The sequence below is a fragment of the Babylonia areolata genome, chromosome 30 (assembly GCF_041734735.1).
Source record: "Babylonia areolata isolate BAREFJ2019XMU chromosome 30, ASM4173473v1, whole genome shotgun sequence".
NCBI classification, from domain to species: Eukaryota; Metazoa; Mollusca; class Gastropoda; order Neogastropoda; family Buccinidae; genus Babylonia; species Babylonia areolata.
In genome coordinates this window covers 1,689,683-1,703,512 of record NC_134905.1, presented here as the reverse complement: position 1 = coordinate 1,703,512, position 13,830 = coordinate 1,689,683, and the positions used below count along the sequence as shown (strand labels likewise).

At 43.4% G+C, this 13,830-nt stretch overlaps 1 protein-coding gene across 3 annotated transcripts in view; it reads right to left on the bottom strand.

The window, feature by feature from the left end:
- The window catches only part of LOC143275665 (eukaryotic translation initiation factor 2A-like), a 32,322-nt gene that overhangs the window by 14,087 nt on the left and 4,405 nt on the right, over nucleotides 1–13,830 (bottom strand). For all 3 annotated transcript variants that reach the window (XR_013053456.1, XM_076579942.1, XM_076579943.1), the window contains exons 5-12: nucleotides 13,126–13,225; nucleotides 11,642–11,724; nucleotides 10,083–10,183; nucleotides 8,913–9,030; nucleotides 7,404–7,514; nucleotides 6,602–6,670; nucleotides 5,887–5,988; nucleotides 4,349–4,523 (exon numbers count right to left, since the gene is read on the bottom strand). Coding sequence is in view for 2 of the 3 variants with exons in the window: in XM_076579942.1 (XP_076436057.1) it covers nucleotides 4,349–4,523; nucleotides 5,887–5,988; nucleotides 6,602–6,670; nucleotides 7,404–7,514; nucleotides 8,913–9,030; nucleotides 10,083–10,183; nucleotides 11,642–11,724; nucleotides 13,126–13,225 (859 nt within the window). In the remaining variant the exon portion in view is untranslated. The remainder of the gene's footprint in view (nucleotides 1–4,348; nucleotides 4,524–5,886; nucleotides 5,989–6,601; nucleotides 6,671–7,403; nucleotides 7,515–8,912; nucleotides 9,031–10,082; nucleotides 10,184–11,641; nucleotides 11,725–13,125; nucleotides 13,226–13,830) is intronic.

Here is a 13,830-nt window from a genome sequence, read left to right as displayed (position 1 = left end):
GTGCCACAGTCTGTACCTGTACACACATCAACAGTCAGACAGACTACCTGTGTAGTGCCACAGTCTGTACCTGTACACACATCAACAGTCAGACTACCCGTGTAGTGCCACAGTCTGTACCTGTACACACATCAACAGTCAGACAGACTACCTGTGTAGTGCCACAGTCTGTACCTGTACACACATCAACAGTCAGACAGACTACCTGTGTAGTGCCACAGTCTGTACCTGTACACACATCAACAGTCAGACAGACTACCTGTGCAGTGCCACAGTCTGTACCTGTACACACATCAACAGTCAGTCAGACTACCCGTGTAGTGCCACAGTCTGTACCTGTACACACATCAACAGTCAGACAGACTACCCGTGTAGTGCCACAGTCTGTACCTGTACACACATCAACAGTCAGACTACCTGTGTAGTGCCACAGTCTGTACCTGTACACACATCAACAGACAGACTACCTGTGTAGTGCCACAGTCTGTACCTGTACACACATCAACAGTCAGACTACCCGTGTAGTGCCACAGTCTGTACCTGTACACACATCAACAGTCAGACTACCTGTGTAGTGCCACAGTCTGTACCTGTACACACATCAACAGTCAGACTACCTGTGTAGTGCCACAGTCTGTACCTGTACACACATCAACAGTCAGACAGACTACCTGTGTAGTGCCACAGTCTGTACCTGTACACACATCAACAGTCAGACAGACTACCTGTGTAGTGCCGCAGTCTGTACCTGTACACACATCAACAGTCAGACAGACTACCCGTGTAGTGCCACAGTCTGTACCTGTACACACATCAACAGTCAGACAGACTACCCGTGTAGTGCCACAGTCTGTACCTGTACACACATCAACAGTCAGTCAGACTACCTGTGTAGTGCCACAGTCTGTACCTGTACACACATCAACAGTCAGACAGACTACCTGTGTAGTGCCACAGTCTGTACCTGTACACACGTCAACAGTCAGTCAGACTACCTGTGTAGTGCCACAGTCTGTACCTGTACACACATCAACAGTCACACAGACTACCTGTGTAGTGCCACAGTCTGTACCTGGTACACACATCAACAGTCAGACTACCTGTGTAGTGCCACAGTCTGTACCTGTACACACATCAACAGACAGACTACCCGTGTAGTGCCACAGTCTGTACCTGTACACACATCAACAGTCAGACAGACTACCTGTGTAGTGCCACAGTCTGTACCTGTACACACATCAACAGTCACACAGACTACCCGTGTAGTGCCACAGTCTGTACCTGTACACACATCAACAGTCAGACTACCTGTGTAGTGCCACAGTCTGTACCTGTACACACATCAACAGTCAGACTACCTGTGTAGTGCCACAGTCTGTACCTGTACACACATCAACAGTCAGTCAGACTACCTGTGTAGTGCCACAGTCTGTACCTGTACACACATCAACAGTCAGACTACCTGTGTAGTGCCACAGTCTGTACCTGTACACACGTCAACAGTCAGACAGACTACCTGTGTAGTGCCACAGTCTGTACCTGTACACACATCAACAGTCAGACTACCTGTGTAGTGCCACAGTCTGTACCTGTACACACATCAACAGTCACACAGACTACCCGTGTAGTGCCACAGTCTATACCTGTACACACATCAACAGACAGACAGACTACCCGTGTAGTGCCACAGTCTGTACCTGTACACACATCAACAGTCAGACTACCCGTGTAGTGCCACAGTCTGTACCTGTACACACATCAACAGTCAGACTACCTGTGTAGTGCCACAGTCTGTACCTGTACACACATCAACAGTCAGACAGACTACCTGTGCAGTGCCACAGTCTGTACCTGTACACACATCAACAGTCAGTCAGACTACCTGTGTAGTGCCACAGTCTGTACCTGTACACACATCAACAGTCAGTCAGACTACCTGTGTAGTGCCACAGTCTGTACCTGTACACACATCAACAGACAGTCAGACTACCTGTGAAGTGCCACAGTCTGTACCTGTACACACATCAACAGTCAGACAGACTACCCGTGTAGTGCCACAGTCTGTACCTGTACACACATCAACAGTCAGTCAGACTACCCGTGTAGTGCCACAGTCTGTACCTGTACACACATCAACAGTCAGACAGACTACCTGTGAAGTGCCACAGTCTGTACCTGTACACACATCAACAGTCAGACAGACTACCTGTGTAGTGCCACAGTCTGTACCTGTACACACATCAACAGTCAGACTACCTGTGAAGTGCCACAGTCTGTACCTGTACACACATCAACAGTCACACAGACTACCCGTGTAGTGCCACAGTCTATACCTGTACACACATCAACAGTCACACAGACTACCCGTGTAGTGCCACAGTCTGTACCTGTACACACATCAACAGTCAGACTACCTGTGTAGTGCCACAGTCTGTACCTGTACACACATCAACAGACAGTCAGACTACCTGTGAAGTGCCACAGTCTGTACCTGTACACACATCAACAGTCAGACAGACTACCCGTGTAGTGCCACAGTCTGTACCTGTACACACATCAACAGTCAGACAGACTACCCGTGTAGTGCCACAGTCTGTACCTGTACACACATCAACAGTCAGACTACCCGTGTAGTGCCACAGTCTGTACCTGTACACACATCAACAGTCAGACAGACTACCTGTGTAGTGCCACAGTCTGTACCTGTACACACATCAACAGTCAGACTACCAGTGTAGTGCCACAGTCTGTACCTGTACACACATCAACAGTCAAGTCAGACTATAGTGAAGTGATGGCCTAAAGGTAACGCGTCCGCCTAGGAAGCGAGAGAATTTGAGTGCGCTGGTTCGAATCACAGCTCAGCTGCCGATATTTTCTCCCCCTCCACTAGACCTTGAGTGGTGGTCTGGACGCTAGTCATTCGGATGAGACGATAAACCGAGGTCCCGTGTGCAGCATGCACTTAGCGCACGTAAAAGAACCCACAGCAACAAAGGGGTTGTTCCTGGCAAAATTCTGTAGGAAAATCCACTTCGATAGGAAAAACAAATAAAAGTGCACGCAGGAAAAAATACAAAAAAATGGGTGGCGCTGTAGTGTAGCGATGCGCTCTCCCTGGGGAGAGCAGCCCGAATTTCACACAGAGAAATCTGTTGTGATAAAAAGAAATACAAATACAAATACCTGTGCAGTGCCACAGTCTGTACCTTTACACACATCAACAGACAGACTACCTGTGCAGTGCCACAGTCTGTACCTTTACACACATCAACAGTCAGACAGACTACCCGTGTAGTGCCACAGTCTGTACCTGTACACACATCAACAGTCAGTCAGACTACCCGTGTAGTGCCACAGTCTGTACCTGTACACACATCAACAGTCAGTCAGACTACCCGTGTAGTGCCACAGTCTGTACCTGTACACACATCAACAGTCAGTCAGACTACCCGTGTAGTGCCACAGTCTGTACCTGTACACACATCAACAGTCAGTCAGACTACCCGTGTAGTGCCACAGTCTGTACCTGTACACACATCAACAGTCAGTCAGACTACCCGTGTAGTGCCACAGTCTGTACCTGTACACACATCAACAGTCAGACAGACTACCCGTGTAGTGCCACAGTCTGTACCTGTACACACATCAACAGACAGACTACCCGTGTAGTGCCACAGTCTGTACCTGTACACACATCAACAGTCAGTCAGACTACCCGTGTAGTGCCACAGTCTGTACCTGTACACATCAACAGTCAGACTGACTACCCGTGTAGTGCCACAGTCTGTACCTGTACACACATCAACAGTCAGACAGACTACCCGTGTAGTGCCACAGTCTGTACCTGTACACACATCAACAGTCAGACTACCCGTGTAGTGCCACAGTCTGTACCTGTACACACATCAACAGTCAGACAGACTACCCGTGTAGTGCCACAGTCTGTACCTGTACACACATCAACAGTCTGTCAGACTACCTGTGAAGTGCCACAGTCTGTACCTGTACACACGTCAACAGTCACACAGACTACCTGTGTAGTGCCACAGTCTGTACCTGTACACACATCAACAGTCAGACTACCTGTGCAGTGCCACAGTCTGTACCTGTACACACATCAACAGTCAGACAGACTACCTGTGTAGTGCCACAGTCTGTACCTGTACACACATCAACAGTCAGACAGACTACCTGTGTAGTGCCACAGTCTGTACCTGTACACACATCAACAGTCAGACTACCTGTGTAGTGCCAGTCTGTACCTGTACACACATCAACAGTCAGACTACCTGTGTAGTGCCACAGTCTGTACCTGGTACACACACAAACACAAAAAGTCACTGACCCGTTCCCCACACGCAGCCGAGGGGCGACAGTGGCCGTCAAGACGTGCTCTCCGTCAGGCGACCACTCAAAGGTCGTGGTGTCGGCGGCCTTGAACTTGGCAATCTCCTTCTTCTGCTTCAGGTCCCAGAATTCCATGTGACCGGCCAAGTTGCCAAAGCCAGCCAGACACAGGAGTGAAGGGGTTAAGGAGGAATCAGGACTTCACTTCACGTCCTCCCTGAGTGGGTTTTTTTTTTTTTTTTTTTCGTTTCGAATGCACTTTTTTTTTTTTTAGTTTTAAATGTTTTCATCATTTCTTGTAGGATCATTGCTGCTTTTCTCATTATTGTCTTTTTTTATTTATTTATTTTATTGATTTATTTATCTATTTTATTATTATTATTTATTTATTTATTTTCATTATATCATAATTATTTATTTAGTTATTTATTTATTTATATATATATATATATTTATTTATTTTATTTTATTTTATTATTTTTTGTACGCCTATAGTTGACTTCATCAAGTTTTTGTGCCATATTATTATTAGTAGTAGTAGTTCCTTTTTTCTTTTTTTTAATGTATTTATCTATTATTATTATTATTTTATTTCATTTTATTATTCTTTTTTTTTTTTTTTTTCAAGGCCTGACTAAGCACGTTGGGTTACGCTGCTGGTAAGGCATCTGCTTGGCAGATGTGGTGTAGCGTATATGAATTTGTTCGAACGCAAACGAAAGTACTACGGTTGATAACCTCCCGGAAGTAGATAACCTCCCCTTTGTCCCCCTGACTAGCGCCCTCTTTTTCCGGCAGCCATCATAACCCCTGTTCCTGTGCTCTTCATACGGCTAAGTTTTTTCATATTTTCTGTCTGTCGTTATTCATCCATTTCTGAAATCAGATGTGTACCAGTGGTGTAGCAGTTTTCAGATTTTCCACTTAAAGCAAAGTAATGGTTGATGACTATGTTTACATGTCTGTGTTTGTTGTTCTTTGGTGCGTCATTCCACTTAAAGTAATAGCTGACGACCATGTGTACATGTCTGCGTTGTACTTTGGTGAGTCTTTCCACATAAAGTAATAGCTGACGACTATGTGTACATGTCTGTGTTTGTTGTACTTTGGTGAGTCTTTCCACATAAAGTAATAGCTGACGACTATGTGTACATGTCTGTGTTGTTTGTTTGTTGTTGTTTGGTTTTTGTTGTTCTTGTTACTGCTGCTGATTCTGTTGTTTTTGTTGTTGTTACTAATGTTGTTATTGTTGTTACTGCTGCTGCTGTTGTTGTTTTTGTTGTTTGTTGTTACTGCTGCTGATGCCGTTGTTGTTGTTGTTGTTACTGCTGCTGATGCCGTTGTTGTTGTTGTTGTTACTGCTGCTGTTGTTGTTACTGCTGCTGTTTTTGTTGTTGATGTTGTTGTTATTGTTTTTGTTGTTGTTACTGCTGCTGATGCTGCTGTTTTTGTTGTTGTTGTTGTTGTCTAAAATCACACTACATGAACAGGGGTTGAATCAGCTGACCCAAACAGGTGCTGAGAATCAAAGGATATTGTTGGCGTGAGGATTGTAGAAACAGTGGTTCCTGGGACCAGTGCCAAAGTCAAACACTGGCTCACACTTCAGGTTGAACAGAGTCACCTTGGATGGCATGTCTGGTGACACTTGTCAAAGATCACACTGGACAGCCAAGAAACAGGAGACACACACACACACATACCCACACACACACACACATACCCACACACACACACATACCCACACGCACACCCACAAACACACACACATAGTCACACACACACACACACACCCACAAACACATAGTCACACACACACATACCCACACACACACACACACATACCCACACCCATAAACGCACACACATACCCACACCCACAAACACAGTCACACACACATACACATAGTCACACGCACACACACACAAACAAACAGACAGTCACACACATAGGCACATGCACACCCACACTAAATACCCACCCCAACACACACCCCTCCCCTCCCATCCCAACACACACACACAAACACCACCACCACCACAAATACCACCACCAAACAAAATGAAAACCAACGAAAAGTCTAAATCACCTTCACCAATAATTCAGAATATGATGGGGGACGGTAAGGGTGTTGGTGGGAGTAATGGTCACTGTGACAAAAAACAGGACACACACACACACACACAAAAAAAAGAAAAAGAAAAACCAGTCAAAGTACACAAAGAGCCCACAGGGACGCAGGAAGGATACAGCCATAGACGACGCAGAACTCGTTGTTTCTGGGGCTCCACATGACGCTGTACACTGGGCCTTTCTTGTCTGCAACACACAAGCCACGCCCTGTTCACACTCCTCTGAACACAGTGCCGCTGCCTGCATGGCGCAGTAAAAACAGTCAAACATCTCTGTGGCTGCCTTCGCCTCTACACTCCATCTCGCTCACTACGATCAGCTTCGGATCCACTCTGTTTACGCATACCCACATTCAAACTCTCGACTGTTGGCCGCCGTTCTTTCTCTGTCTCTGGACCTTGCAATTGGAATGAACTTCCTCTTTCGCTTCGTCAAGTCTCCACACTCAGCTCTTTCAAGTCTGGCCTTAAAACCCACCTCTTCCTAAAATAGCCTCCCTTCCCTGCCTCTTCCTTGTCTTTAGTTTCTCCAGTTTTAGAGTTATGCATGCGTGAGAATGACTGGTGCGAAAGCGCTTAGATTTGTCTGTGCACAAGATTCAGCGCTATATAAGTACCATTATTATTAAACACATAAAAAGCCCCCTGCTACATGCGAGTGAAATGTGGGAGCTGCAGCCCACAAAATGAAGAAGACACCCTGCTCATCATTATCCCGCTTCCTACACTCACAATACTGTAATGTATTGTACTGTATTGTATTGTTTGTATTGTATCATATTGCATTGTATTGTATTGAACTGAACTGCATTGTACACACACACACAAATTATGCTCCGCTAAACACACATGCACACACTACCACACACACGCACACTAATTCCATCCATCCCCCCCCCCCCCCCCCCCCAACAGCATACCCAGAGGCACCAGGCAGCTTTCTCCAGCAGTACTGATGTAGTGCAGAGCCTGTTCTCCATAGTAAGAACTGTCAGAGCTCTCGGTGGACGTCAGAATCACCAGGCCCGTGCCTGTGACACACACACACACACATACACACTTTACACACACTAAATTAACATACTTCTGCACACACACACACACACACACTTTACACACACTAAATTAACATACTTCTGCACACACACACACACACACTAACACACTTTACACACACTAAATTAACATACTTCTGCACACACACACACAAACACATACACACTTTACACACACTAAATTAACATACTTCTGCACACACACACACAAACACACTTTACACACACACTAAATTAACATACTTCTGCACACACACAAACACACTTTACACACACTAAATTAACATACTTCTGCACACACACACTAACACATACACACTTTACACACACACTAAATTAACACACTTCTGCACATACACACAAACACACAAAATAAAAAAAATCAGCATATTAGTTTGCTCCAGAGAGGGACAACGTTCCACATCCTTACAAACTTTACAAATTCACTAGCATCTCCCACATCCTTACAAACCTTTACAAACTCACTAGCATCTTCCACATCCTTACAAACTTTACAAACTCACTAGCATTTTCCACATCCTTACAAACTTTACAAATTCACTAGCATCTTCCACATCCTTACAAACTTTACAAATTCACTAGCATCAATTATGCCTTCTTCCCAGCAAAAGAAAGAAAAAAAGCAAAAAAAAAAAGCACAGAAACTACATAAGTTCCATGGAAATACATGCGAAAAACATACTATTTGGGGTATACTGCTCGCACAGTGTTTACACACTGTAAGCCCTACAGAGTGCTTGGCAGTAACTCTCTCACTGCCAAGTTTCTGGGTGAAAAACATCCCCAAAGCACCAAATACTGTCGACTCAAAAGCTCTCAGTCATGAGTTTCTGGCTCCTGTGAAAAACAACACAACGGACTGGTTCACTTGAAACTGGGTCAGGGGGTGAAAGTTAGTCACTGTTCTATTACACTGGAAAGTGGCTGCAGCTGTCCAGCTTTCTGTTACCATGTGAAAATCGGTCCTTTTGACATGACCTCTTGACGTCAACTAAAGTCGTCTATGGCAGAACACCGTCCAGTCAACTGAAGTCGTCTATGGCAGAGTACTGTCCAATCAACTAAAGTTGTCTTTGACAGTGAAAGAGTTGATGAAAACTTTTTAAAAAAATAATAAAAGTAAAATAAAATTCAACCCAAATGACATCACCATGAAAATCTAATTCTGAACATTTACTTCCTAACTTCTGGTATTTTCTTTCTCATTTCTTCACTTGTGTGTTCACTGAAAAACCTTCAAAAATATGTGTGTCAATCAATCTGTCAGTGCAATTTTTTTTTTTCAAGCATTCGCTAAAGAGGTTTGTTTGTGATTTTTGGGGTTTTTGTTTTTCAATGAAGGGAATTGTTTACCAATTTTATTCCAGTACATGTTGACGCGGTCAGCCTTGTAGAAACTCTTATTGGCCACTGCAGCCGATTGTCCGTCAAAGTGAGGGTAGCGGTACACACGCACATAGGACGGCTGTCCCTGCAATAACACAGCCAGTCTTTCAATACACACTGGTAGGTATGAAGGTCTTGCTCTCTATCTGTACTTGTGTGTGTGTGTGTGTGTGTGTGTGTGTGTGTGTGTGTGTGTTTCCAGGAATGTGAGTGGGTTACTGCATGTGCATGCATGTTTCTCTTTCTGTGTGTGTGTGTGTGTGTGTGTGTGTGTGTGTGGTGCATGTTTCTAGGAATGCGTGTGTGTTTCCAGGAATGTGTACGAGTGTGTTACTGTGTGTTTCTAGGTATGTGTTTAAATGTTTCTCTTTTCATATGTGTGTGTGTGTGTGTGTGTGTGTGTCCACAATGCAGCCCACCAATATTTTTTCCCCCTTTCTTTGTCAGTCTGCAAGTGTATTTGTTTTCTTACCAACAATGGATTTTTCTACAGACTTCCAACAGGGGCAACCCTTTTGTTGCCATGGGTTAGTTCACGTGATAAGAACATGCTGCACACAGGAATCTGGTTTACCGTCTCATCCAAATGCACATGCATGTGTGACCCTCCACGTCACCATGAAGCTGGGACTTCTTCTTCTTCTTCTGCGTTTGTGGGCTTCAACTCCCACATTCACTCGTATATACTCGAGTGGGATTTTACGTGCATGACCGTTTTTACCCCGCCATGTAGGCAGCCATACTCCGTTTTCGGGGGTGTGCATGCTGGGTATGTTCTTGTTTCCATAACCCACCGAACGCTGACATGGATTAGAGGATCTTTAACGTGCGTATTTGATCTTATGCTTGCGCATACACACGAAGGGGGTTCAGGCACTGGCAGGTCTGCACATATGTTGACCTGGGAGATCGTAAAAATCTCCACCCTTTACCCACCAGGCACCGTCACCGTGATTCGAACCCGGGACCCTCAGATCGAAAGTCCAACGCTTTAACCATTCGGCTATGGTGCCCGTCGAAGCTGGGACACTTTCAACACTTGAAACGGTCACTCCTGTACAACCCCAAACAAGACAAAGAGGTCACAGAAAACCACACCAACTCCAACGACAGGGGTGAGACGACAGATCCACCAACCTTGATCCCTGGCACGTAGGCACTGATGACGCAGGGTGAAGACCCCGGGGCCATTTTGAAATCAGCCACCTTCTGCAGGTGAAGCTTGTTGGCCACATTCTCTGTTCACAACAAACAAGCGTGTTCATTAAATCTGAAATAAATCATTAACATTTCAAACATTAAACAATTAATGAATCAAGCAAACAAATAAATAACAGCAAATATGTCCTCTCAATAAAGCAGCAAATGTAACAGTTACACTTTACTTGCAAACAAGAACGCCAGAGAATCGACAGACAGACAGAAAATACGAAAAAAAACTTAGCTGTATGACGAGCACAGGAACAGGAGTCATAATGGCTGCCGGAAAAAGAGGGCGCTAGTCAGGGGGGTAAAGGGGAGGTTACCTACTTCCCGGAGGTTATTGGCCGTAGCTACTTTCGTTTTCTACGCATAGGCGGATATTAGTTTGCACAGGACAGGAATGTCAGACCCCTGCCGGAGTCTGCATTAGTGGGTCACGGTTAAGTATGTGTAATTAAATAAATATTTTAGACTCAATGCTCTCAGTCAGATGATTCAGTTTGTGTCAAACCAACACAGTGGACTTAATTACTTCAAACTCAAACAGAGGGAAAAGGTTAGTCAGTGTTAATCACTTCTAACTCAGAGGGAAAAGGTTAGTCAGTGTTAAATCACTTCTAACTCAGAGGGAAAAGGTTAGTCAGTGTTACTCACTTCTAACTCAGAGTGAAAAGTTTAGTCAGTGTTAATCACTTCAAACTCAGAGGGTAAAGGTTAGTGTTAATGACTTCTAACTCAAACTGAGGGAAAAGGTTAGTCAGTGTTAATCACTTCTAACTCAGAGGGAAAAGGTTAGTCAGTGTTAATCACTTCAAACTCAGAGGGAAAAGGTTAGTCAGTGTTAATCACTTCTAACTCAGAGGGAAAAGGTTAGTCAGTGTTAATCACTTCAAACTCAAACAGAGGGAAAAGGTTAGTCAGTGTTAATCACTTCTAACTCAGAGGGAAAAGGTTAGTCAGTGTTAATCACTTCTAACTCAAACAGAGGGAAAAGGTTAGTCAGTGTTAATCACTTCAAACTCAAACAGAGGGAAAAGGTTAGTCAGTGTTAATCACTTCTAACTCAAACAGAGGGAAAAGGTTAGTCAGTGTTAATCACTTCTAACTCAGAGGAAAAGGTTAGTCAGTGTTAATCACTTCAAACTCAGACAGAGGGAAAAGGTTAGTCAGTGTTAATCACTTCAAACTCGAACAGAGGGAAAAGGTTAGTCAGTGTTAATCACTTCTAACTCAAAGTTTTTGTGCAGGAAAGTTGCCTGCAGCTGTCAAGCTCTGTTACTATTTTAACAAGACCCCCCAATGTTGACTTAAGTCGCCTACAGTGGCGAAAGAGTTAATAATAATTTTTTTTTTTTTTTAAATGCCCAAACACAATGAAAACCTTACTAAGAAAAATAACCCAAATAAAAGAAATTCAACAAAACAGTAATGAATGGGGAAGAGGGGTGGTGAAGGGAGAGGGAGGTGGGGGCGGGGGGGGGGGGGTGTCTTACCAAAATCATTGTTTTGGTAGAAATGCAGTTCACTGTTGGCGGTTCGGCAGCACACGGCTTCATCAGCACTCCACTCTGGCGCCCTGCCGTCAACACAAAAATGACGTCAAATGCTGGCACTTCCGGCACTATGTGGTAAGAGAAGAATATTTTTTTCATTTGAAAAATGATTTAAAAAAATATAATTAATATAAACCACCACACAACTCCACACTAAGCACTTACCGTCCACACTGTTTATAATTAATATAAACCACCACATCACTCCACACTAAGCACTTACCATCCACACTGTTTATAATTAATATAAACCACCACATCACTCCACACTAAGCACTTACCATCCACACTGTTTATAATTAATATAAACAACCACATCACTCCATGCTACGCCCTTACCATCCACACTGTTTATAATTAATATAAACCACCACATCACTCCACACTAAGCCCTTACCATCCACACTGTTTATAATTAATATAAACAACCACATCACTCCATGCTACGCCCTTACCATCCACACTGTTTATAATTAATATAAACCACCACATCACTCCACACTAAGCACTTATTATCCACACTGTTTATAATTAATATAAACAACCACATCACTCCATGCTACGCCCTTACCATCCACACTGTTTATAATTAATATAAACCACCACACCACTCCACACTAAGCACTTACAATCCACACTGTTTATAATATAAACCACCACATCACTCCACACTAAGCACTTACAATCCACACTGTTTATAATATAAACCACCACATCACTCCACACTAAGCTCTTACCATCCACACTGTTTATAATTAATATAAACAACCACATCACTCCACACTAAGCTCTTACCGTCCACACTGTTTATAATTAATATAAACCACCACATCACTCCACACTAAGCTCTTACCGTCCACACTGTTTATAATTAATATAAACAAACACACCACTCCACACTAAGCTCTTACCGTCCACACTGTTTATAATTAATATAAACCACCACATCACTCCACACTAAGCTCTTACTGTCCACACTGTTTATAATTAATATAAACAAACACACCACTCCACACTAAGCTCTTACTGTCCACACTGTTTATAATTAATATAAACCACCACATCACTCCACACTAAGCCCTTACCATCCACACCGTTTATTATTAATATAAACCACCACATCACTCCACACTAAGCCCTTACCATCCACACCGTTTATTATTAATATAAACCACCACATCACTCCACACTAAGCACTTATTATCCACACTGTTTATAATTAATATAAACAACCACATCACTCCATGCTACACCCTTACCATCCACACTGTTTATAATTAATATAAACCACTGTATCACTCCACACTAAGCACTTACCATCCACACTGTTTATAAACCACCACACCACTCCACACTAAGCCCTTACCATCCACACTGTTTATAATTAATATAAACCACCACACCACTCCAAACTAAGCACTTACCATCCAAACTGTTTCTTGTGCAGGAAGGTTTTCCGAGCCATGCCTGTGGCCACGTCCCAAATCACCATGTTGGGCTCTCCCCCCTTCCCTTCACGGTCCGCTGCACGCACAACAGCACTGTTAGTTTGACTCCATTTTTTTGACTCACTTGTGTAAACAAAGTGAGTCTATGTTTTAACCCGGTGTTCGGTTGTCTGTGTGTGGGTGTGTGTGTCCGTGTGTCTGTGGTAAACTTTAACATTGACATTTTCTCTGCAAATACTTTGTCAGCTGACACCAAATTTGGCATAAAAATAGGAAAAATTCAGTTCTTTCCAGTCATCTTGTTTAAAACAATACTGCACCTCTGAGATGGGCACAAAAAAATTTAAAAAAAAGAAGCCTAATTATATGCAAACTGCATTTACTGTTATATTTATATTTTTTGTATTCTCTAAACTTGGCACTTTGACCTCTTATTCTGACACAACAACAAGAGGAGTCATTATTATCATTTTTTGTTCAAACAGGAACTTCTTTTGCTGAGCATGGAATTTTTATTTATTTTGCAAACGTTGTGGTGCAGATAGTAAAAAAGGGAAATTACTCTGTAATTAATGCTAGGGGACTTAATTTATCACAAGTGAGTCTTGAAGGCCTTGCCTCTCTTGTTACAGCATCTGTTCGATTAGTATGGTTCCATTTTACAGCATCTGTTCAATCAGT